Source organism: Manis pentadactyla, chromosome 5 (assembly GCF_030020395.1).
Source record: "Manis pentadactyla isolate mManPen7 chromosome 5, mManPen7.hap1, whole genome shotgun sequence".
NCBI lineage: Eukaryota > Metazoa > Chordata > Mammalia > Pholidota > Manidae > Manis > Manis pentadactyla.
This window is the reverse complement of record NC_080023.1, coordinates 161208144-161235812: the sequence shown is the minus strand read 5'-3', so window position 1 is coordinate 161235812 and position 27669 is coordinate 161208144. Positions and strand designations below refer to the sequence as shown.

At 37.6% G+C, this 27669-nt stretch overlaps 1 protein-coding gene across 1 annotated transcript in view; it reads right to left on the bottom strand.

Moving 5' to 3' along the window:
* Positions 1 to 27669, bottom strand: part of TOP1 (DNA topoisomerase I) — a 91119-nt gene that overhangs the window by 7191 nt on the left and 56259 nt on the right. Inside the window, exons 9-16 of the mRNA XM_036902282.2 lie at positions 24000 to 24115; positions 20319 to 20440; positions 19315 to 19437; positions 17563 to 17750; positions 17147 to 17291; positions 2599 to 2742; positions 1533 to 1718; positions 406 to 474 (exon numbers count right to left, since the gene is read on the bottom strand). Coding sequence (XP_036758177.1) covers positions 406 to 474; positions 1533 to 1718; positions 2599 to 2742; positions 17147 to 17291; positions 17563 to 17750; positions 19315 to 19437; positions 20319 to 20440; positions 24000 to 24115 — 1093 coding nt within the window. The remainder of the gene's footprint in view (positions 1 to 405; positions 475 to 1532; positions 1719 to 2598; positions 2743 to 17146; positions 17292 to 17562; positions 17751 to 19314; positions 19438 to 20318; positions 20441 to 23999; positions 24116 to 27669) is intronic.

Sequence of the window (27669 nt, the reverse complement as noted above, 5' to 3'; positions counted from 1 at the left end):
AGTTAGTAAACGAGGGAAAAGAGTCCCAGAATATAGGGTGTATGGTAACTCCCTATGAAGTACTGAAATCCTAAGCAGGCCAATAAAGTAGCTTTGTCCTTCCCTATTAAGATCTTCCTTGATAAGGTATCAGGGACAGGTCTTGGGTCTCCAGCCAAGGTGGCTGGACATCCAGCCAAGGGAAGGCTCTGCAGGAGGCAGAGGAGGGTAAAAGGCAGGGTTTGTTTACCCCCTCTCAGGGCCTTGACCATGAATTCACTGTGAGTACTAAGGGAGGAAGAGTGAGTAGGACGCCACAGGACAGACTGACGGGAAGGCCCAAGCCACCCAGGCAACCCTCTCCTTCAGGAACTTGGGGGGATCTGGCTAGGACCCTCTGCAAACCAGAGCAATTTGTCTACTCACATTGAGTCTATCAAAAAGATCATCTTCGGGCTGTTTGTTCTCCATAAATAGTTGTAAATTCTTAAAAACCTAGAAGAATAAACCGAGCCTAATTATTATTATTATTTTAAAACCTTTACTTTGGACATAATTATAAACTTATAAAAACTTGCAGGGGTGGGGTGGGAAGCCCAAGGCCCACTCATATCCTTTACCCAGGTTCATCTACCATTAGCATTTTACATCACTTACCAGTTGGGCGGTATGCGTATCTGCTCACTCCTCTGTACTTACACGTGTGTATGCACAGAATGATTGGTTCTGAACCATTTGTGGGTACTTAACATATATTACAGCCTTTTATCCTTACATAGTTCAGTGTATTTCCTAATGATAGAGATATTCCCATATACATAATACTTACCAGCTTCATAAATTTACACCAATACAGTTTTACCTAAATCTACTGTCCATATTTCAATGATGTCAGTTGACCTTATGATGTCCTCTACCTCCCCAGTATGGAATCCAATCTAAGGTAACGTATTACATTTGTCATGTCTCTCTAACCTTATTTAATCGGGATCATTCCAAAGCCAGCAAAGCCTAATTACTGATTAAACATCAGACTGCTGAAGGGCTATATTACTGGGGTCTTGTACTCTGTATGTCTCTGGTTCAAGCCCAATACACTGGGGGAAACACAGAGTTGCAACACCCTCTTCAGCTATGGGCTCAGATATATGGGGGCTGAAGGGCTACCTTTTTGCTCAGTCGGAACTGGGGAGAAGTTGAGCAAAGCTACAAAAGTGACAAATGTGCAACATGACCAGGTGCTACTGAAGTGTGACTAAATTATGACAATAATGTGGTGAGTTACATCTTAGGTGAGTTGACTATGAGGGCTAACTCTCTACAGCATGCACTGTTGCTTATTACTACAGAAGATGACCCCTCACTTCCAGGAAGGGGTAGGCACAGGATGGGGGTTGAAGGGCAGGGACTAAAAGGAGGTACACAGGACATCAAACTACCTCTCTCTCTCTCTCTCTCCTTCAAGCCATTTTCTCTAGTGCCCAGCAAAGTGCAGAACATAAGCAGCACTCAATAAATGCTTGTTGAATGAATGAAAAAAGCACCTCACTTACTCGTTTCTCAACAGGGACTTTGTTATAGTATCTGATTGAGTCCTTTCCAAGGAAATCAAACTCCACCACGTATTCCTGCCCATCCAACTCTGGGTGTAGATTGATGTGCTCCACACGAAGCGAGCAGCAACCCACAGTGTCTGCAGTTTCTCCTTCCTCCTTCTCATTGCCTGCTCTCAGAGCAAGCTATCCAGGGAGGGGGGGAAAAAAAAAGAAACTTGAATCTCAGGATATCTGGGAAACCAAAATCAGAAGCCTCCCAATTTTCTTTGGGGACAGAGCATCAGTCTGCAAGGCCAGGGCAATTCTGGATGCTGCATTGCAACTTCCTCCTCTAGAACATGAAGTACAGAGATCTACAGGGATATCAAACTTCTAAATATCCAGACTTCTCTTTACTTCTTCTTCTTAAACAGGGATGGAGGAAAGGAAGAACTTTTTCTTAAAAGAGCAGCAAATGAGCAGTGTTTCTATGCTGGACCATCAGATTCAAAGAGCTGGTCTCTTAATTTTGCCTAATTTTTGAGACAATTCAGAATTTGTGCTAAATATAAGTACAGTGCAAAATCAGGGAAGAAACAAAGTCTTTTTCTTCTATAATGTACAGAGACTGATCTCTAGAGCAGTGTCTTTCAAACTGTAGTTGTGACACATTAGCAGACCGTTTAAAACAAATTTTAAGGGTCATAACCACCATTTTAAAAATAAGAAACAATAAAAAGTATATCAGAATTCTCTGCTCGTAGAAAGGCTAAGCACTGTTTTCTGCAACTTTTTAGTTACAAACATATTTGTGTGTGTTGGGTTGTGATGTAAAATCAATTTTTTTTTGTGGCTCACAGAACTTGAAAATTCACAGTATTTCTGGCACATTCAGATTCATGCAAATTCTACAAGGTGGACTGTACTCAGCACCAGATAATGAATGCCTGTCCACTTCTACCTTCCTTGCTAGGTTAGAAATTGGAGTCTGGGCTGTCACTATCCAGTACCTGGAGGAGTAAACACTCCCTTACATCTTTGTTAAGCTGAGAACAGGTCAGATGATGCAACAAGATGCTCTCACCTTGTCGATGAAGTACAGGGCTACAGCTCTCTGCCGGACTTTCATCTCTTTGGACTTCCAGTCTTCTCGATACTGGTTCCGGATCTTGTCCACACATTTCTTCAGTCGACGAGCAGTCTCATATTTCTGCCAATCTTTCTCACCCTGCAAAGACCCAACCCCAAAGGTGGATGGCTTACAAATGATGGAATAAAGACAGATTTTGAATATCCCAGTTTGAAGCTCTGAACCAAAGAGAAGGAACTTAAGAAAGAAAGAAAAAGGAGAGTAATGAAGAAAATTTTTAGGGTATTTAACCTGATGAGAACCCATGTGGTCCCATTTCACTGTCAATGACAACTAGCTTTCATTCTCTAAAATGTTTATATTCTTGGGAAAAGCCCACAAGGCATGTCCCAAAAACTGACTGTGTCAACATAAAGGATATTAACATCCCTATTCCCACATCAGCATCACACTTTTGCTGCTTAATCTGAGACCCAGCAGCAGTTTTCTACTAAGACTGAATTTCACTAAATTCAAGACAACCATTCACAGTTTGACGGAACTGTCAAGGAAGCAGAACCAAAGATTACAACATGTAATTACTAAGGAACACAATGACTTCCAGAACATCTGTAATTATGCACAATTTCTAACTTCTGTACTTGAAGGTATTCTTGGTTAGGTTGAAGAAACAATGTTACTGGGAAGACCTTTTTTTAGCATTAGAGCTTCTGGTAGAAGGTTTAAACATTGATTATAAAGCCAAGGAAATGTTTTAAAAAGGGTGTGAAAAGACTGAATCTAATCAACAGTGACAGAAGATTTCTGCTACCATGTTGAATGGAAATAGATTTACAAGCAAGAACTGATAATAATGTCAAATGAGAAAAGAAAGGAAGGAAGGAAAAAAAATCCAAGGGTTACATTTGCTCAGTTCCTTGGTCATGCCACTGAAACAAGGTTTAGAAAAACCCAGTAAGTCATTCACAGAGGACACCATAAGAGCAACTTTTCTTCACAAGCTGGCTGGGCTCCTGGCATGAGGATCCAGGATTCTTTCAAATAAGGACACAGAGATGTGGACAGGGGAGAAGCCACCTTGCCTCGGTCTAGCAGGGGAGGGCTGCTCCAGGGAGCATGCTTACCCTGCTCTCTTTAGTTTCCCTGACAGGAAAGTAAAGCGCACTTAAACCAAGTTTCTCAGACTACTTCAAGAAAATATCTACACAGGTCTTTCAGGCAGTCTTCATCACAACCATCTCAGTAAGATGTAGAATTCTCTAGAGGGGAGCTTCCTGTAATCCTTCTGCCACCTCTTCCCCTACTCAGCCAACCCTCTGCAGTATATAAGACCTAATTTGATTAGTTATACATAACATTCTTTGGTGACATTTTTTTTAAACTAGTGGGCCCACCATATTTTTCTTTCTAATATAACTGCTTACCCATTACACACAATGGGTAAGTTGAGTCAGGATAGCAAAGTGGGAGGTGAGCTAAATTCTGTTCTCCAATCCTTTTACAGAGATTTATATTGAGTAACAGTAACATTTGCCAATATTCTTTTTTTTAATTAAGGTATCATTGATATACAATCTTATGAAGGTTTCACATGTGGTTTCAACATTCACCGGTATTATCAAGCCCTCCCCTCCCCAACATCCCATTACAGTCACTGTCCATCAGTGTAGTAAGATGCTATAGAGTCACTACTTGTCTTCTCTGTGCTATACTGCCTTCCCAGTGATGAACCCCCTACATTATGTGTGCTAATCATATTGCCCCTTAATCCCTCCCCACCCTCCCCAACCCATTCCCTTTGGTAAACACTAGTCCCTTCTTGGAGTCTTGAGTCTGCTGTTGTTTTGTTCCTTCCATTTTGCTTTCTTGTTATACTCCACATATGAGTGAAATCATTTGGTACTTGTCTTTCACCACCTGGCTTATTTCACTGAGCATAATACCCTCCAGCTCCATCCATGTTGTTGCATTTGCCAATATTCTTAATAGGCTGTTTACTTCTCACTTAGCTAGTGATCCACCTGAGTTTGCCACTGTACAGCAATGAGCACCAACGAGTGAACAGCATTCTGAACCCCAAACATATGTCATTTATACAAAAGATACAACAAACTGGCCCTATATATTTATACCATGCTTAAAGATAAAATCTTGACCAGTTTTCCACCCCAAGATCATGAAGATGTTCTACCATAATATCATCTAGAAGCTTCAATGTTTTAGCTCATACACTTCAAAATTTAAAATTTTAGCCTAAGAAGTCAGGTACAGAATATAGTTTTTTTAAAAAAGTATGTCTTTTACTTTCTCTAATAAAGGTCATGAGAATCAGAGTTTCCTAAGACTATGTATGAAGTTTTATAAAGACATTTTTCCTTCATCCAGCCCTCAATTCCCAGATGGTTTACATTTAAAAGGTTATTAGGAACATACATCTTTTAAACCCTATAGAATAATGTATAGATTCTAGGGAGAGAAAAGCAGAAATGTTTATTTGGCACTGAGAATATTTTAATAGGATTGAATGCAATGTGATGATGTTGACACTGATTCCTAAAGTTTGCTGTAGATCATTTAAAAGAAAAATTATAATGACAAATTTTGTTTGTAAACTTAAGACTGTTTGAAGAATCTTAACTTTTATAAGGGCTTCTTTCCCAGGTTGTGGGACTAGATAATGCTTCCAAATTTGGCAGTGGGTTGGATTTAGCAGTGAGTACCTATAAGCAGTCCTTTTGTAACCTCTACATCCATGGTTTATGTGGAATCAGAGGGCTGTGTTGAAGGCTGAGTATCAGGTTCCAGAAGACTATCATTTCCCTGCTATTTCAGATCCTATGGGCAACAGGTACAGAACTGAAGAGGAGGGGAATGGAAACACTTTCAAGATGTTTATATAATGGAAATCCTGGGAGGAAAAGCACAACAAACCAAGATGAGCTTAGAAGATGTGGATGAGCCCAGGACAATCTTTACCTGGAATGCATTACTGTGGCTCTTCAAAGTACTGATCCTTCCAGTGACTTGTGGAGCTGGAAGTAATATAACCTGGGCTAAGACTGTAAGTAGCCTAATCCAAGTTTCTAGAAAGGGGGCCAGGACAGTGTACATCAAAAGGACACACATACTTAAGCTGTGCTTTTTTTTTTAACCTTTGCCCCAATTTTTTAACTTGTTAAAAATCTGTCAGTCACATCATGCTTGAGCTGAATTTCTTGATGGAGCAGAGTGGCATAGAGTGGTACAATAATATTACATGGGGGAAATGAATGAGTAACATAAAAATATAAAAGAGCAAGCAAAGAATCTCAGTATAGGAGAAATCTCTGGAGGCTGAGCAGAAAGGTACAGAAGGAAGCCTCATGATGGTAGCCTTCCATAAACTGGATCTAAAGTTGTCCATGAACTAAAACCACCAATTACCACACTCCTCACACTCTACTACAAAAACTTATTCTTTAAGGCTTTTAGGTCAGATCAATTCAGGGAAATCGTACTTTAATCACTGCTTTGCTTCAAATATACAGCAGTAAAAGTGCTCCATGTAAGAGGGCTGGACCTGAAGCCAGAGGTTGTGTTAGCTTGGGCTGTGCTGGGCTAGGAGATTCTAAGAGAGGAGCAATCAGCAGAAAGGTGGAGAGCAAAGATGAAGAGAAGTGAACGATATACACAGACAAAATCCAAACCACGTCCCAGTCAAAAGGGCTTACAAGCAGAAATTCCAAATTACATAAGAAAATGGCTTAGAAAAACTGCCAACAAAAAAATAGTACCTGAATTCACTTCACGTAACATTTTAAAGAACAATCTAACAGACTTTCAAATACATATGTTCAGCACGAATAAAAAGAAATACACATAATATCCACTAAAAAAAAAATTGTAAAACAAAAACAACAGAAATGAAATAATGTCAGGTAGATATAAAATACAAATTAAGAAATCCTGAAAACAAAAAATAGTAATTGATATACATGAGAGATGGGGTAAACTGCAGATTGGATATAAAATAAGGAGAATTAGAGACCAGAAGTTCTAGAGAATTCCCCAAAATGAAGACCAGACCTACCTAAAGAACATGAAAACAGAGTTTTAAAAACATGTATATGTAGATTGAGAAGCTCCAACATTCATCCCATAGGACTCTAAAACAAATGGAATGAATGACTTAGGAGCTGTGAAAGAAATAAAGGATGAAAGTTTTCCAGAATAAAAATACATTAGTTCTCAGATTGAAAGTCCAGTCTGAATATCTATAAAAATATATCTATACTTCGATACAGCATAGTGAAACCATAGATCACCAGGAATATAAGATATGTTCTTATAAGATAAAAGGTAAGATTATGAGGATGAAAATAAAGAAATTTCCAGGTAAACAAAGGGAGAACTGACCACCTATGGACCTTGACTAAGAAACAGTAAAGGGTGCTTTCAACAAGAAAAGTAAACCCTGTGGGAAGGTACTGAGTAGAAATTAGTCAAATTATTTGTCTCTGACAACTGTTGACTATGGGGGCATTAGGGTTTTATGGATGATTCTGTTTTTTTAAAAGAAAAAAAGGAAAACTTAAGCAGAAGAAATTAGGGAGGTAGAAGAAGTGGAAATGAACAGTTAACACTGTCTTTATTCAAAGGTAATTTATTAGATGCTCTTAGAATAAGAGTTCAGCAGTGTTGACAGATACAAGATTAATATGCAAAAATCAGTATTACCACTCCAGTAATAACCAACAGAAATGTAAAAATTAACCCTCATTTAATAGTACTAAAAACTATAACATCTCTAAGAAAGTAAGTTGTTAAAAACACGTAAAACCTCTATGAAGAAAATTACAAAATAGTATTGGAGGGTACATTCAAAGACATGAATTAGTGGAGAAGGATATATAGCATGTTCATGGACTAGAAGACTCAGTAAGATCACATCAATATTTTCTCCCTATTAATCTCTGAATTCAATGCAATTCTAGTAAAAAATCTCAGTGGTCTTCATTAGAACTTGACAAATGTATTTCAAAATTAATGTTAAACAAAGAGCCAAAATAGCCAAAAGACAACTTTGAAGAGTGAGATGAACGAAACTTGTCCTAATCAATAGTAAAACTTTTTATTTAGAAAGCTACAGTAGTTAAGACAGTATGTTATTGATAAAGAAAGAAGAGACAAATTAAACAGAAAGCCCAGAAACAGTCTGACATATACACAGAAATCTGATATAGGACAGAGAGGGTAATAACAACTAAATAGGTTATTCATTTTGAAAAATGTATTAAATAACCACATACCATACACAAAAATACAGTCTAATGAATCAAATATCTAAAGACAAAAAGGAAGATTTTAGAAATGTTGGCAAGAATATGGAAAAAAGAAACTTGTATGCACTGTTGGGGAGATGGTGTTGTACACTGATTCAAGTACTTTGAAGAACAATTTGGAAACAAAGAATCTTTAAGGGAAATTTTCATCTGTATATACAGGAAGGAAAATGTGTCTATTCTAACACTGTTTATAATAACAAAAGACTGTAAACAACCCTAATGTCTCTTGGTAGGCGAACAGATAATTTTTTATTTAACAAAACAACATGTAGCAAATATAATGGATAAATTATAAGTGTTATATGGAGACAATAAAATCACAAAACCAAAGCTGGGTAAAGTAAGTTGCAAAATGATCTAATAAACCTTGTAAAACAGTACATGTTTGTGCACACATACACTATAAAAATGCAAAAGTACACAAAAATGGAAACAGTAAGTTCATTATAGTAATCTCCAGGTGAAATGATAAATGATACATATGCAGGTTACTTCAGGTGTGTTTATCAGAATATTTTTCATGAAATGAAGTAATTGTACCAATAGGACATGATGTTAAGGGTTGACACAGTCAGATTAATCTATTCTTACATATTTTAAGCATTTCATTAAAAATAATATCTTTCTGCAGGCACCGGCGCCACTTGCCTGCGACCTCTGCCATTGCTCCAGGTGCTGGGCAGCTCCAGAGAGTAGAGCTTCTGGGCACTAGAGGGCACCACCTACACAAAGTTATTATTCCAGAGTAATCATTAAAAATATGAAAAGGCAAAAGAACCTTGTTCAAATCAAAATCCCTCAAGCACCAGAAAGAGGGCTAAGTGAAACTGAAATCACCAATCTTCTTGATAAATTCAAAATAAAAATCATAAACATGCTCACGGAGCTACAGAAAGATATTCAAAATCGACAGAAAAATATTCAAGATCTCAGGGACTACATCAAGAAAGAGATAGAAACTTTGAAAAACACAGTATCTAAAAAATGAAACATACAATGGAGGAATTTAAAAGCAGATTAGAAGAGGTAGAGGAGACAGTAAATGGAATAGAAATTAGAGAACAGGAATACAAAGAATCTGAAGCACAGAGAGAAAAAAGCATCTCTAGAAATAAATAATAATAAGACAACTCTGTGACTGATCAAAAAAGAACAATATTCTCATTATAGGGGTACCAGAAGAAGAAGAGAGAGAAAAAGGGATAAACAGAAAGTGTCTTTGAGGAAATAATTGCTGAAAACTTCCCCAATCTGGGGGAAGGAAAGTCTCTCAGGCCATGGAAGTGCACAGATTTCCCAATACAAGGGACTCTAGGAAGACAACACCAAGGCATATAATAATTAAAATGGCAAAGATCAAGGATAAGGACAGACTTTTAAAAGCAGCTAAAGAGAGAATAAACATCACATACAAAGAAAAACTTACCAGGCTATCATCAGATTTCTCAACAGAAATCTTACAGGCCAGAGGGAATGGCATGATATATTTAATGCAATGAAACAGAAAGGCCTTGAACCAACAATACTCTACCCGGTAAGATTATCATTTAAATTTGAAGGATGGAGTAAACAGTTTCCCGATAAGCAAATGTTGAGGGAATTTACCTCCCACAAACCATCTTTACAGTGTATTTTGGAGGGACCGCTATAGATGGAAGTGCTCTTAAATAGCTGTCATCAGAGAAAATTTAAAAAAATACCACAGTAAAGAAAGTAGACCAATTAATTACTAAGCAAATGCAGAATTAAATCAGCTACCCACAAAGTAGCTAAGGGATACACAAGGAGTACAGAATATGAGACCTAACATATAAAGAGGGGAGGATGAAGGGAAAAAAAAAAGAACCTTTAGATTGTAATAGCATGATAAGTGAGTTAAGTTAGACTGTTAAATAGTAAAGATGCTGCCCTTGAACCTTTGCTAACCACGAATCTAAGCCTGCAATGGCAGTAAGTACATATCTACCGATAATCACCCTAAATGTAAATGGACTGAATGCACCAATCAAAAGTCACAGAGTTACAGAATGGATAAAAAAGCAAGACCCATCTATATGCTGCCTACAAGAAACTCACTTCAAACCCAAAGACATACACAGACTAAAAGTGAAGGAATGGAAAAAGACATTTCATGCAAATAATAGGGAGAAAAACGCAGGAGTTGCAGTACTTGTATCAGACAAAATAGACTTCAAAACAAAGAAAGTAACAAGAGACAGAGAAGGACATTACATAATGAAAAAGGGATCATGCCAACAAGACAATATAACCATTATAAATATCTGTGCACCCAACAAAGGAGCACCCAAATATGTGAAATAAATACTAAAAGAATTAAAGGGGGAAATAGAATGCAATGCACATTCATTTTAGGAGACTTCAACACACCAATCACTCCAAAGGACAGATCAACCAGACAGAAAATAAGTAAGGACACAGAGGCACTGAACAACACATTAGAACAGATGGACCTAACACACATCTACAAAACACTGCCCAAAACCAGCAGGACACACATTCTTCTCAAGTGCACTTAGAACATTTTCCAGAAAAGATCACATACTACTTCACAAAAAGAGCCTCAGTAAATTCAGAAGCATTGCAATTGTACCAACCAACTTCTCAGACCACAAAGGTATAAAACTAGAAATAAGTTGTGCAAAGAAAACAAAAAAGCCCACAAACACATGGAGGCTTATCAACATGCTCCTAAATAATTAATGGATCAATGACCAAATAAAAACAGAGATCAAGAAATATATGGAGACAAATGAAAACAACTCAACACCCCAACTTCTGTCGGATGTAGCAAAGGCTGTTCTAAGAGGAAAGTATATAGCAATAGGAAAGTATATAGCAATACAGGCTTATCTCAAGAAAGAAGAACAATCCCAAATGAACAGTCTAAACTCACAATTAATGAAACTAGAAAAAGAACAAATGAGGCCCAAAGTCAGTAGAAGGAGGAACATTATTATAAAGATCACAGAAGAAATAAATAAAATCGAGAATAAAACAACAGAAAGGATTAATGAAACCAGGAGCTGGTTCTTTAGGAAAATAATCAAAATAGATAAACCCTCTAGACAGGCTTACCAAGAAAAAAAGAGAGTGTACACACATAAACAGAATCAGAAATGAGAAAGCAAAAATCATGATGGACACCACAGAAATACAAAGAATTTAGAATACTATGAAAAATTATATGCTAACAAATTGGATAATCTAGAAGAGATGGACAACTTTCTAGAAGAATACAAGCTTCCAAGATTGACTCAGGAAGAAACAGAAAGTATGAACAGACCAATTACCAGAAATGAAATGGATTGGTGATCAAAGAACTACCTAAGAACAAAACTCCTGGACCAGATGGCTTCACCACTGAATTTCATCAGACATTTACAGAATACCTAATACCCATACTCCTTAAAGTTTTCCAAAAAGTAGAAGAGGAGGGACTACTTCCAAACTCATTCTATGAGGCCAGCATCACTCTAATACCAAAACCAGGCAAAGACGCCACCAAAAAAAGAAAATTACAGATCAATATCCCTGATGAACATAGATGCAAAAATACTCAACAAAATTTTAGCAAACTGAATTCAAAAATACACCAAAAAAAGCATACATCATGATCAAGTAGGATTTATTCCACGAGTGCAAGCATGGTACAATATTCAAAAATCCATCAACCATCATAAACTACATCAACAAAAAGGACAAAAATCACATGATCATCTTTCATAGATGCTGAAAAAGCATTTGACAAAATTCAACATCCATTCAGAATGGATAAAAACTCAACAAAATGGGTGTATAGGGCTAGTGCCTCAACATAAAAGGCCATATATGACAATCCCACAGCCGATATCATGCTTAACAGTGAAAAGCTGAAAAGCTTTTCCTCTAAGATCAGGAACAAGACAAGGATGCCCACTCTCCCCACTTTTATTCAGCACTGTACTGGAGGTCCTAGCCACAGCAATCAGACAACACAAAGACATAAAAGGCATCCAGATTGGTAAGGAAGAAGTTAAACTGCAACTATTTGCAGATGACATGATATTGTGCATAAAAAACCCTAAAGAATCCACCCCAAAATTATTAGAACTAGTAGTTGAATTCAGCAAAGTTGCAGGATACAAAATTAATACACAGAAATCTGTTGTCTTCTTATATACTAATGATGAACTAGCAAAAAGAGCAATCAGGAAAACAACTCCATTCACAATTGCATCAGAAAGAATAAAATACCTAGGAATAAACCTAACCAAGGAGATGAAAGACCTATACCCTGGTTGGGTAGCAGGGGGTGGTCATGGGGAAGACAGTGTAGCACAGAGAAGACAAGTAGTGACTCTGTGGCATCTTACTACACTGATGGACAGTGATTGCAATGGGGTATGGAGGGGACTCAATAATATAGGTGAATGTAGCAACCAAATTGTTTTTCTTGTGAAACCTTCATAGGAATGTATATCAATGATACCTTAATAAAAAAAAGAAAAGAAAGAAAAAAAAGACCTATACCCTGAAAACTACAAGACACTCATGAGAGAAATTAAAGAGGACATCAATAAATGGAAATACGTCCCATGCTCATGGATAGGAAGAATTAATATTGTCAAAATGGCCATCCTGCCTAAAGCGATCTACAGATTCAATGCAATCCCTATCAAAATACTGAAAGCATTCTTCAACAAACTAGAACAAATAGTTCTAAAATTCATATGGAACAACAGAAGACCCTAAATAGCCAAAGCAATCCTGAGAAGGAAAAATAAAGCAGGGGGGATTACACTCCCAACTTCAAGCTCTGCTACAAAGCCACAGTAATCAAGACAATTTGGTACTGGCACAAGAACAGACCCATAGATCAATGGAACAAAATAGAAAGCCCAGATATAAACCCAAGCATATATGGTCAATTAATTTATGATAAAGGAGTCAGTGGGGAAATGATGGCCTCTTCAAAAACTGGTGTTGGCAAAACTGGACAGCTACATGTAAGAGAATGAAACTGGATTATTGTGTAACTCCATAAATAAAAATGAACTCGAAATGGATCAAAGACCTGAATGTAAGTCATGAAACCATGTAACTCTTAGAAGAAAACATAGGCAAAAGTCTCTTGAATATAAATATGAGCAACTTCTTCCTGAACACATCTCCAAGCAAGGGAAACAAAAGCAAAAATGAACAAATGGGACTACATCAAACTAAAAAGCTTCTGTCCAGCAAAGGACACCATCAGCAGAACAAAAAGGCATCCTACAGTATGGGAGAATGTATTTGTAAATGACATATCCGATAAAGGGTTAACATCCAAAATACATAAAGAGCTCACACAGCTCAACACCCGAAAAGCAAATAACCCAATTAAAAATGGGCAGAGGATCTGAACAGATACTTCTCCAAAGAAGAAATTCAGATGGCCAACAGGCACATGAAAAGACGTTCCACAACACTAGCCATCAGGGAAATGCAAACTAAAACCACAATGAGATATCACCTCACACCAGTTAGGATAGCTAACACAAAAGACAAGCAACAACAAATGCTGGTGAGGATGCAGAGAAAGGGGAACCCTCCTACACTGTTGGTGGGAATGTAAGCTAATTCCACTATTGTGGAAAGCAATATGGTGGTTCCTCAAAAAACTAAAAATAGAAATACCATTTGACCCAGGAATTCCACTCCTAGGAATTTACCCAAAGAAAACAAGATCCCAGATTCAAAAAGACATATGCACCCGTATGTTCATTGCAGCACTATTTACAATAGCTAAGATATGGAAGCAACCTAAGTGTCCATCAGTGGATGAATGGATAAAAATGTCATACATATACCAAATGGAGTATTATTCAGCCATTAGAAGAAAACAAATCCCACCATTTGCGACAACATGAATGGAGCTAGAGGGTGTTATGCTCAGTGAAATAAGCCAGGCAGAGAAAGACATGTACCAAATGATTTTCCTCATTTGTGGAGTATAACAACAAAACACACGGAAAGAACAAAACAGCAGCAGACTCACAGACTCCAAGAAGGGACTAGCAGTTACCAAAGGAAAAGGGGTTGGGGAGGGAGGAAGGAGGGGATTAAGGGGTAGTATGATTAGCACACATAATGTAGTGGGGGGGTCACAGGGAAGAAGTATAGCACAGGGAAGACAAGTAGTGACTCTATAGCATCTTACTGTGCTGATGGACAGTGATGGGGTGTGTGTGGGTGACCTGATAATATGGGTGAATGTAGTAACTACAATGTTGCTCATGTGAAACCTTCATAAGATTGTATATCAATGATACCTTGATTAAAAAAAAGAATTTAAGTGCAATTAGCGAAATAAAAAGGGAAACAATGCCCTTTGTATGTTTGTGCCTTACTATTTTTATTGAAAAAGAGAATGCTTCATCTTTGCTGGCAGAAAGCTATTCAAAGCACCACCCAACTCCAGTCTCTGAAGTTCTCACTTCGTTCTGCTGAGTGGGAAATAGCTAATAAAGACTGACAGAAGGTTGAAGAAATCTCATTTATTTTTCTTTCAACAGGACTACTTGCCAGGCCTTTAACTGTGACTCTTAGGATTCCAATCCAGGTAACGACAGTCACCCGTGTCCTGGGTATAAGGTTGGAGGCAGGGTCTAGGTCTCGGTGACTTCTAGGTTTACGATCAGAACCATCATCCAGAAACCTGCACCAATGCCTGTGGTGTATAGGAGTGATCTGGATATTGTCTGGACTAACTCTGGCTCTCTGCCCCTGAGGTACTCCACCTGGCCTATCTAACAAGGATCTCAACCCTCAGTGATCTCCTATAATCAACTCTAATCCTGCCTGTAGGGGTAAATAGTACACATATATTTGGAGTCTGTTCCCTTTCTCAATCCCCACAGCCATCACCTTGTCTAGATCACCACCATTTCATGCCTAGAGTACTGTAACAGCCTCCTACTGGTCTCCCTACTTCTTGTGTCCAGTCCAGTATCCACAGAGCAGCAGTCAGGATGACCAATTATGTCACACGTTTCTATAACACAAATTTGGTCTTATTCTCCTCTTGAAAATTCAGCTGCTTCCTACTGGATTTAGGATAATATAAAAAATTTTAAGGAAGGGTCCGAGGATCTGGCCTACATCGCTCTCTATCTTCCTCCTCATGCCTCTTGCTGGCTTATCCTGTCCCAATACACTGACCTCCTTTCAGTCTTCAAGACTGCCAAGCTTTCTCACCTCAGAGATTTCAAAAGACTATTTTCTTTGTCTGGAACACCCATTCCCCTTTCCTTTCTATGGATAAATCCTATTCATCCTATAAATCTAATCTGAAATGTTACTTCTTCAAGAAGAGCCTCTCTGAACCCCAGAGGCCAGGTCAGGTGCCTGACATACTCTCAAAAATGGTATCCTGTACTTTTCCTTTGCAGCATTTACAACAGTTTTGTTTGTTTATTGGTATGATTTCATGTAATGCCTATAATTCTTGCTGAAGAAGGGTATGTTCAAGACACTCCTCTGTTCAGAAGTTCTTTAACTGCTCTTCATCAGAGAATGGCTGTCCATTAGATATAAAACATGGTCCCGTCCCTTCAGCACAGCATTTAAAGCTGGCCAGTTTGGCAACAGGATGCTAGAGAAAGGATCTGACAACAGGAGGCTGATGATTTAAGTCAGTTACTAACTATTGGACCTCCCAGAGACTAAATTCATTTATCTATAAAATGGTGGCATTAGTGCATGTCTGGTACGGTTGTTAAAAGAATCATATGTCAACTTATGTGAAGAAACAGTAACCCAATGTCCATTATTTTGATACATTTTTTTATTGGGGTAAAATGTACCTAACATAAACTTTACCATGAGTGACACTTAGCACAGTCACAGGTTGTGCAAAACATCACCACCTGACTGACACTCTTTTCCACACCCCTCCTCTCTGTCCCTAATGACACAATTCTGTTTAGAAAACTGTCTTTTAAGAGCTAACTGGGACCTAATCTCCTTCATAAAGTTGTTCTTGATCTCTAACTGCTGGGAATAACTGTTCTATTTATCTAAAGTACTTAATGTTTACCTTTTAATACAGCTGAATCCTTGCCCAATTTGCCCACCAGTCTTTGATGGCTAAAACCACTGTTTATCCACCTTTACAGCTCTCCAGCTTTGTCTATTTAAGAAGAGGAATACAACCTGTTTCTTTAAATAGCTCATTTTGTTCATCAAGAAGGTTCTTTTTTTGATTCTGTACTTACAACTAGGAAAAGTGACATTTTTCAACTGAACTGAAGAGGAGGTATTTTTCATTAGAACAAGGGACTATAAAAGAATGTACAGTTTAGTCTTGACAAGATACATAGCCTTTTGAGCTGTGGCTTTCATACCTTAACAGATATTTAATTGCCTGAAAACCAAGATTAAGGTCTTAGAGTCCCAGTCTCCCACATGTAGACAATCACAGTCTAAATAGAACTAATTCCCTGATTGTTTTCTGTGGAGCCTATCTCTTTTTTAGGTTGCTGTTCACATTTCCAGAGTACATCTGAGGAAGTTCATGGGACTCTCCCAAACACGGTGTGCCTACCAGGCTAATAAAAATTGACTGCCTTTTTCCAAGACAGTTTTCCTCTTTCAATTCAGTCCCAATAACTAATACAAGGGTATACAACAGTTTATGATGTGCTTGCACAAACATTATCCCATTTGGTCCTGGTGAAACCTATCTAGGTAAAACCTTATGTAAGATGCTAAATTTTACAACTTCTTTCTGTATTCAGTGCAATTACATTCCCTTTCTCAGAGCCCAGAAAAGTGAAGAGGAGGAGGGGAGCTACAGAAGCCAATATACATTTACCATCCATTCTTCATTACATTATGACTATTAGACAGTAAGCATTGTGAAGGCAGGGACTGCATCTGTCTTCCTTGATTCCTAGAACACAATTCCTAGCACCAGGCACACACTGTGCCATGCACATATTGGGATTTCAATAAATTCTTGAATTAATAAATGAATAAGATTATAATGTTACAAAAAATAGGTACACCTTAAGGGGGTGGGGTTACCAGATAATGCTAATTATGCAGGCCCTTGCCTTATTTTGTGGGGAGGGTTTTTAATTTGTCATACTGATTTTAGAGGCTGATAACATTATATTTCAAAAAAAGACAAAGATTAATAGCCACACCAGTTGGTGCAGGTCTTAGCTACCTCTTACCTTGATTCGTGAACTGGGGTTCAACATGATGTATTTAATAGAACCTTGGATGTTTTCTGTCCAGGATACCAGCCAAGTAACCTTGTTATCATGTCGGACCTCTTTCCATTTATGTCCTGTAGGAGGAGAAGGAACCTTGGCATCTCTGTGGAAATAGCAAAGCAGGAGGGCAGTGAAATGAGAAGTGAGGAACCATTTCACCTTTCAAGAACTGAAATGGATAAATCTGCTGAGCATGCTATTTCCAAGTTTCATCCTCACCAGTGAATTACTGAAAAATGCTTGGGAGATCTATACATGAAAATACTGTGTGGTGTTCCCAAACAGCCTTCTGTAACATGGAAAATATTCCCAACTACCAAGAAAAAAGGAAGCCCCCCCTTTCATTTCTGGCCCAAAGGATGAATTGTGCTCACTTGCTACAGTTGATAATTATATCTTCAGGCATGATCCGTCTCTTTAGCATGCCCATCTTGGGGTGGTTGCCACGGCCACGGAAAAGCCCCGGAGGTTCTATCTTGAAGTTGGCAATCCTTTCTCTGTGGTTATCCATAACACAGAAGCCATATTCTTTCAGCAATTTTTCATTCTCTTCTTTGATTTTCTGGAAGACAGCAAAGAAGTATTCAAAATCAACTCAAATTACTGTTCTTCACTTGTATGTTCTTATCTTTAGTGCAAGAACAGGTCAAGGTAGAAAAAAGTCTAAACTTCTTTAAGAAATGAATACAAATAAGGGAAAACCTTTTAAAACAGATTTTTTTGAACTTAAATACAAAAAAAATCCCTAAAATATCTACGTATAAGGATTAACTTCAACTACAGATTAAAAATTCTTCATCTTAAAGAATTTACATGTACAAATATGTCACCTAAGTATTTTAAGCCTTAACTGTAAAAATTAACACTATTTTACTATGTAATGTCAAAAGGGGGGATGGGGAAGAGTCTCCTGACAGGCCTCATAAAGAACATCTCCATGTTTTTCTAAGACATTCCAGAAACATTTAATTGAACTTCATTCCACATAAAGAAAGCTCAACAGAAATGAGTACATATATTCTTTGTGCTCTTTGCTTGAAAAGGATGTGTGTGAATTTGAAGCCTCCTTACCCTCTGCTCTCTAATTCACATTAGTAATTCAATCTAAGTCCTGCTGCCTTGTGGGTGGAAAGAGATTCAGTGTTGGCAACCAGTGTCCTTGGCAGAAGCTCTGACAAGTTGATATTTCTGAAATTTCCCTATCTTTCAATCACTATTCTAAAAACAAAGCTCCAAAGTGGTCTTAAGTTTTAAAATACTACTGAAGTGAAGAATATACCAAATTTCACTATCTGCAATATTGGAGAGAAGACTAAGATGAGACTGAAAAGTCTGATGCAGTTATCACTCTCACAGTGTCTTGTAATTTTTAAACTAAAGATCAAATAGGTACCATCAAACAATGAATTATATAAATACAATGGCCTAAACTATATAAACATGCTAAGTACTTTCGAATACTGAACACACACAGGGTTGAAGTGCAAAGAATTCCTTAAAATCCTTCCGGATCTCCAATTTGAAAAATGAAATTCTAGCCTGGATTCCTCTAGATCAGGGGTTGGCAAGCTTTTTCTAGACAGAAAGTATCTTAGAATTGAGGGCCAAATGGTCTTTATCACAACCACTCAACTCTGCCACTATCACATGAAAGCAGCCAAAGATCATATGTGAACAAGCAGATGTAGCTGCGTTCCAGTAAAACAAATTTTTTTAATAAAAACAAGCAGCCTATAGTTTGCCTCCTGGTATTCTGGAAGAAAATGATGTCCCGGCTGGATATTAGATATTTCAAGAATGAGGTTGGCCAGAGCTAAAAGATGGAGATGGAAATTACATGGTAAAATAGGTCAAAGAATAGGGACGTATGGTCATTATTATTTTATCTGTCTTAAATCCCTAACATTTAGAAGCCACTGTGCAAAAGTGCTTATTTATAATTTTCAATCTATATAAAACCCTTAAGAAAATTCAGACTTTAGTAAGACCAAGACCCCTAAATCTTTGGTATACAGTCATGAGAAATTAGATTGAAGTCAAAGCTGTAATGTAAGAACCAAAAAGAAAATTGGATGAACCAATCACTATTCCAAAATTCTTGAGGAGTTTAAGAAATCGCATAGTACCAGCTTCTCTTCCTTGCTCATCTGTTTCCGAGCTTCTGACTGGGCTTTGAAATACTGGCTCATCTGGGTAAAATCACATTTGCTTAGGTTGGTGATAATGTTTTTCTCTTCATTAGTCATTTCCTAGTCAAAAGAAAAGGACAGAAGTAGAAGGTAAATCCACTATATTAGCCCTCCGGTTTCTTGCAGTTACAACAAAACATTTTTTCAGTCAAAGGTGTCTGATGGGGTAGCCAATCTCAATTAGTGAGTTACAAAGAAAATATGTAATTTATTACTTTGTTCAATTATAAAGTATTTAACAGAATGACCATATTTAAATGACCTCTCACTGAAAAGGTTATGTAACCCTTATATAGTTTCTGAGGTTCCTTGGCAGACTGCCATAATCCCCTAGGCACATATATACCACAGTTGGAGAAACAGAAATATGTATCATTTGTTTTAGTAATGAGAGAAAAGTTTCCCTTAGAAACATCTCTGCTCTATTCACTTATTAAATCTTATTTCCAAGCTTTTGAGTAGGTAAACTTCAGCTTAGCCTCTGTCCACATTATCCAAATTGAGAACAATGAGATTGTTTAAGATCACTTAGGCAGATATAGGATATGTGGTTTCAAGAGCAGAAAGTACCTAAAGCAAATAAGCAAGAATAAGAAGAAATGGAACATCACATTAGTATCTCTCCTTGTAACAGCAGACAAGAGGGCAGTCCTGCAGAGACAAACTTTCCCTTGCTCAACTGGAGTTGAGATTTTGTTTGGCCTAATTGATAAACTCGTTCCTTCAGCCATATGTGAGCTGGGAGGAAAGAAATGTAAATATTCTTGTTGAAGAGAAATCCTACATAATACAGTGAATGAACAGAAAAAAAATTCTTTAGCAAAATTCATGAAACTCAGATTTTACATCAGGGAATTTTTTGTAAAGTTATAGTTTACTACTTAGTAATTGACTGATTATTTTTTCAAGGTGCTAGGATATTAATACATGGACTACAATACCTTTCTCCAGTCTTTAAAGAAATTTTTCCTAAATATTTCCTTAGTAGTATATTCATGGTCGAGCATTTTTGCAAAGAACGTAGCTACTTCTTCTGCTTTGGGGCTCAGCTTCATGACTTTACCTAGAGGAAAAAGTGGTTCCAAAAATTGAGGTGTACCATTCATATTCTGAGTATAAAGACTGAGCTCTGGAGACACCTTCTTACTAATGGTGTTTACACCTTGCCAACATATAAAAAGGTCTGGTGACACATGGTAACAACAATAACAAAGGCATCATACCAATTGATTTCTACTTGTATAAATTCTCCTCCTCTTTAGCAGATATTTACCTGGGTCATTCTCTGGAGGCTATGCAAGTGAACTGTTCCCAGGTGCCTGCTCAGGACAGGGATGACCTAGGGGATGCCCAGTCACTCTTCCTTTTCCTTTCAGCAAGTAGGGTCCTTTACATCTCTTCAATGGTTTTTAAAACTCAAATCCTCAGAGGGACTCCTGCCACTGCTAAGCTAAGCAGCCTCTGTTCAAGAAGGGAGGAAGGGATAGGGCAGGGAACAGAAGAAAGGAATTGTGGGGAAAAGAAATAGGTATCTTTCTTCTTTAAAGTCAGGTGGGTGGAATATGAATTTATATATATATATATATCTCTCTCTCTCCACAGCAGGCAAGTCCAGATAACCCATATGAAAAGTCTGAATAAGATATTCGTCTACAACTTTACTACTCTAAGTGTAGTTCACAGACCAGCAGTATTGGCATCATGTGGGAGTTTTTTAGAAATGCAGAATCTCAGACTTTGAGGAATCAGAAAATGAACTTTAATGAGATCCACAGGTAGCTTGTGTGCACACTAAAGTTTTAGACATACTCCTCTGGAACACAAGCACTATGAGGTGGCTTCTTTCAGGGAAACAAGACTCATCCAGACCACAAGGGAAGATTGGCGTTCTTGGTATTATACGCATGTTTAGTAAAAGCTGTTGTTCTAAAGGAATCTTGATGTTACATAATGGAAATTGCTAACTGGTAAAGAAAATATGAATGGGGCGTAGGGGTTTTGTGTGCTTTGATTAGTTAATAAAGCAATAAAGGAAAACTACTTAGGAGTTTAATATACTTTTCAAACAGAGTTACTTTTAACAGTCTTCTCAGGGCTAATTTCCATTTTTTCTTGAAAATCCAAGTTTACAGTGCCATCTGGAACTAATCTATGGCATAATAATTTGGCTATACTTAAAAGCTATTCCACTGCCTTACTATTACATAAGTACTAATCATTCACCAAGGATTTTCACATTCATTATAGAAACTAAAACTTCACCAGAAACCCATTCATTTCAAAACCCAGAAGACACTTCATCTCATGATTGTTAGCAAGTTATCATTCCTGATTATAGGGAATTATAGCACAAAACTGGAACTGTCAGGGTAGATAGAAATAATTTGCTTGGAATCTGTTAAAAGGTCAACAGGTGGCGCTATTCCCCCATCCAACCCCTTCCCAGCCCCTGCAGTTGGAAGAAGACACTTTGGGGAGGATAGGCTGGCTCTCAAGGGCCTCCAGAAGGCTTCAGAACTCCCCCACTCAGGTCCAAAAGAGAGTTGCTAGCGAACTTGTAATATGCTTCCAATGTCACTAAAACATTAAGTCACTAAAAACAAAATGCCAAGTACAAATTGTCTGGTCTGTTTGGTATGAAATGGAGACTCTTTGGGCAATTTTACTGAATTCTGTCCCTATACAGAGGAAGCAATTTTGATGCCACCATTTTTTTTTTTAAGATGAGCTGTCAGAAGATGAAGTGACAGCTCCCAGTAGCAGAGCAGTGGGAGGATGACTTGAAGGTCCTAGCAATGGTAGTGCTGCATGGGAAAGGCTGAGCTCCAGGAAGAGGGAACTGCTGAGTGAGCTGAAAACTGGAGGCCCACAGCAGAGGCAGTTCACTGCTTCAGCCAACCCCTGCCCCCACATGCCCCCTCGCCCCCCTCCCAGCAGGTTTAAAAGGACTCTGCAAATTCTCTTCCCTAAGCCAGTAGATGGGGCTTATATTATCAATTTACACTAATAAGTCAAACACAACTTCTTGACTTACTGTAGAGTGGGAGTTTACACAATCAAAGAGAAGAAAATCCAGAGGGAAATCCAACTGAGAAAAAGCTAGAGCTCTAATCATCAAGGACTGGGCAAGAATAGGGGAAGGGACCACAGCATCCAGTGTTGACTGGTTCAGGTGCCAGGTTCCCATCTTGAAAAGTTAAGAGAAACTCAAAGACTAGGAAATCTAGCTTTCCTCCAAATTACTTTGAACTTCACAGTGAGGCTTTACCACTTGAGCTTTCTAAACCACTTGGTAAGCGCAGACTAGGGCTATAAAATACCTGCACTTTCATAACTGTCTTTTTTAAGGTTCTATGCTTTCTCTTCATTGGAGTTTTGAGTCATATTTAGGAGTTTCCAGGAAAGACTGACTGAGGGCTGACAGCAGAACTCTGTCCTGTGCTCTCTAGTCAACACAGATCAGAATGTTTATCTGATGCAAGCACTGCCATGTTTATTGATGCAGGCTATGAGGTCTTGCTAGACTGCAAATGCCATTCCATGAGGGATTAGTCAGTCCTGTCCACTGCAGTGTCTTAGTGTCTATACAGGCACACTGACTAAACATAGTTTTAAAAAATGAATTCGAGCTCTCCAAGTTTGACACTTCTTTCACTTCTACTAAGACCCAGCCTTTCAATATAAACTACTACCTTGACTTCTAAGCATCCATGGCCCTGAGGTTACTGTGGTTGGACAGAGATGCACCAGAACTCTGAATGTTCACCACTGATCTTTTCAGCAGGTCTCCTGCCCAGTGTTTTGCAAAGTTTGGTTGGCAAACCACTTGGATCAGAAGCACTCACTACTACTACACACCTATTAAATGGCCCCAGATCCACCTGGTGAATCTTAGGCACAAAAGGGTTTGAATAAAAATGCCACAGCTATTTCTGAAGATAACTCTTGGAATAAGAATCAGTGGAGCGTTACCATCTATATGTTGCTACACTGCCAATGAGAGGAGTGTAGGACTACTCTCCAGTCTTCAACCTAAGGACAGAATTACTGATGGTAGTTAATGGGTAATTCTGAGTGTTCTAAGAGAACGAGGCAGGGCATTTTTCCACCAAGTTCATCAGACTTGGCTGAACATATAGCAAAGGCATAGTGTTGTGCTATGTAGTCTATGACAGACACCTATCAGCCCTGCCCAGAGGTTATTGGCAGACTGATTAATCCTCAACCAAATACTAGTACTATTTCTAGTGATGAATAGCGAGTCAGTTTGCATTATATCAGTAAAATAAAATACTATAATTCAAATAAAGTTTTGTAATCTTGCAGAGTAGCTCCTTAGAAATGAACTTCAGATAAAAACATTCAGTTTGTAAACCAAGTGCTGTGAGCTATGTAGATGGACCTTTTGGGGACCATGTAGTTAAGACATTAATAACCCCTTTCTCAAGGCACTTCTTCAGCATTACATGGGCTTTTTACGAATTAAGTCAACACTTGATGACAAAATAAAATGAAATAAATAAAAAGGATTACACACCACAAGATCCTTCCTCATTTTCTATTCCTAAACAGAAGCAGACTCTTTTCTTGGCTAACCATTGGACAACTTTGGAACAACTCACCATCATAGTAAAACTTGACACTCTCTGGAAGAGGCTCATATAGTGGAGCAAATACAGGGCCTTTATGTTCTAGGAATTTCCACTTGATGCCTTCAGGATAGCGCTCTTCTTCCCACCTTTAAAAGACAAAGTAAAAAAAAAAAACACCCCACTTAGTGATTACCTTACCTAATATAAAGATTATCCCTTATTACAATGTCCAAATAATTATCTGTTCAACTGATCAGTGCTCTGGAATGACTCTTGGCTACATGTTCAAAGCCTAGATGAAAATAGCCAGTATCCCTCACTTTGGAAAAGCCAGCACTCGCAAGTGAGGTGGAATACTCAGGGGAATAGGGAAAATATATTTGAACAGTTCAGTTCAAAGATACTGGATACAAGAGATCATCATTCAAGGAGCTGATGGAAACAGCTGTTTTACCACAATGGTGTAACAGTAAAACACAGTGGTATACACGACAGAGATGATATTATGTTGTTGGTACAAAGGAAAAGGTCTGCTGGCAGAGCAGACATCAAAGGAAAACGACATAAAGTACAAAATGGAACATAAAGCTGGGAAGTAACAGTTCAGCTGGGATACACTAAGTTTAAGATACTTACAGGCCATCTAGCGCTATGTAGCAGACACTGATAAGTGAATGTAAAGCTCAGTGGAAACACCTTTTTGACAACGCTTTTATTTTAAAAATGATCAAACATAAAAACAGAGAATAATACAATGACTATCATACACCCACCACCTAGATACAATTATTAACACTATGCTAAATTTCCTGTTTTTTTGCTGAACCAAAGTAAACTGTAGATATGATACCTCACCTCTAAACATTTATGCCAACATCTGTATAACTATAATAGTAACATAACTAAGAAAATTAATAATTCCCTAGTCTCATTCTAATACCCAGATCATACAAAAACTTCCCAATTATATCCAAAATGTATTTTATATACCAGGAGCCAATTAAAGATCATGCACTGCAACCGGTTGACATGTTCAGTCTTTCTATGGAATTAGACAGACCTACTCATCACAACCATTTTGATTTTTAGGAGTGAATCAGTTGTCTTATAACAGAATTATTTTTAAACTTCACAGATTTAATGTTCATTATCTCTTAACTTAAAATGAAAAGCCCTATAGTTGTACAGAATCCTTCTGAAGGCCAATTATACATATTCAAAGTTCAAATATCAAATAAAATTACATGTATCAAACTGTGCTGTAACAATAGTATTTATTACTATAAAACTAAAGTCAACATATATGGTCAAACGATTTTTGACAAGGATGCCAAGACCATTCAATGGAGAAGGAACAGTCTTCTTGATAAATGGTGTTGGGAAAACTGGATATTCACATGCAAAAGAATGAAGTTGAGCTTACATACTTATATACAAAAATAAATGCAAAATGGATTAAAGATCCAAGCATAAAAGCTAACACTATAAAACTTTTAGAAGAAAACACGGGGCAAAAGCTTCATGACACTGGATTTAGCAATGATTTCTTAGACACGATACTAAAAGCATAGGTAACAAAAGAAAATTAGGATAAATTGGACTACAAAATTTAAAACTGTATATCAAAGGATACAATAGAGTAAAAAGGTAACCCATGGAATGAGAGAAAGTATTTGTAAAGCATGTAACTTTGATAAGGGATTAATATCCAGAATATATAAAGAACTACAACTCAAGAAAAAGACAACTCAATCAAAAAATAGGCAGAAGACTTAGACATTTCTCCAAAGAAGCTATACAAATGGCCATCAGGCATCTTAAAAAATACTGAACACCCCTGTCAGTAAAATATAAATCAAAACTAAGAGATACCACTCACACCCATTATGATGACTATTACAAAAACAAAAGCAACGACAAATCAGAAAAAAACAAGTGTTGACTAGAATGTGGAAAACCTGAAACCCTTGTGCACTGCTGGTGGGAATGTAAAATGGTACAGCCTCTATGGCAAACAGTACAGCGGCTCCTCAAAAGTTAAACATAGATTCTCAGTTTCACTTACAAGAATACACCCCAAAGAATTGAAAGCAGGTATTTAAACAGATACCTGTACACAAATGTTCACAGCAACTCTATTCACAATTGGTGAAATGTGGAAATAATGTAAGTATCAATCAACAGAGAAATAGATAAACAAAATGTGGTCTAAACATACAATGGAGTATCATTCAGCCTTTAAAAAGAAGGAAACTTCTGACAAATGTCACAGCATTCACTCAGGGATGAGTCTTGAGTGAAATAAGCCAGTAACAAAAGGAAAGAAATTATATGTTACCACTTATATGAGGTACCTAGAGTAATCAAATTCAGAAACAGAAAGTAGAATGGTAGTTACCAGGGCCTGGGGAAAAAGGGGGATGAGGGAGAGTTCTTGTTTAACAGAGTTTCAGTTTTGTAAGATAAAGAGAGTTCTGGAGATGGATGGTGGTGGTAATGGTTGCACACAATGTGAATGTATGTAATCACTTAAAAATGGTTGAGATGGTAATTTTACGTTTTTGTATTTTACAATTCAAAATAATTTTTTAAACTCCTCAAAGTCAAAAGGTAACAAAATCTTAGACCCAGAAAGAGCATTAGAGATCCTCTATGAACAACCTACCACTTTATAGGGATGAAACTGGCGATATCTCCCAATTAGACATGGCAGGAGGAGGTCTGGATGCAGGAACCCACCCAAATCTAGAGTCTACTTACTACTCTCCAAATCCTAGAGCACATATATGTACTACATGTGGTGTATGTAGGCATGTATGTGAGGTCAACTGCAAGAGGCCTACCTGCAGCAGTCAGAGTAACCATGAGGGCATTCAGAACACCAGGTCTTCCCTTATCCCGGGGCCTTGGTTCACCTCTTTTCATCAGCTCCAGTGTTTTAAATTAAGACTCCAAACTGCTTTTATAATTCCTCCTATTCCAACATGTTCATCCTGAGGACTCATAATAACTTTTTCACCATTTAAACAAAATAAAAGATTCAGTGCATCACTCAACTCTAAAACCTCAGTTTAAAGAGAAAGAACGTATCTTCCAACAGGTTGACAGCACTGAACCAACAACTACTACTGTACAAATAAAAACAGTAGTGTTTGCTTTTTAGGCCCCCATCAATGATTCACCAACAAAATTAAGGAAAATGTACTTAGATATCAAAATGACTTCTTTATGGCAGGCTTGACTTGTGAATTCATAAATTAGGTATCAATCTGAAAATAAAACGTGCTTGAAAAGAAGAAAATGGACAAGTGCTAGAAATGTATGTAAGATAGAAAAAACACTCCTGCTGTTTGAAATCAGTTCTCTTGCAGCTAACAAGCACCTCGTGGTATACTATAAAATGCACATTTAACTTAGAATTTCAGAAACAAATGTCACACACTACAGCTTGCTGGAAACTAATCTCTGGAATCAAGGAATTTCTCTGCTTTGAGGAAAATGTCAACCACCCATATTCCATACATTTATCACTATTACTGATTGTATTATTAGTGAGTCCTCGTATTTCAACACTTAATTCCTTACATTATGATATGAAATCCTTACAGCATTTTACACCTTTGCTGAGACACAAAACCTCATTTAAAGTCACACCTTAACACCAGCAACACTCCCCCAGTTTTTAGGTCCTTTTGTGAAG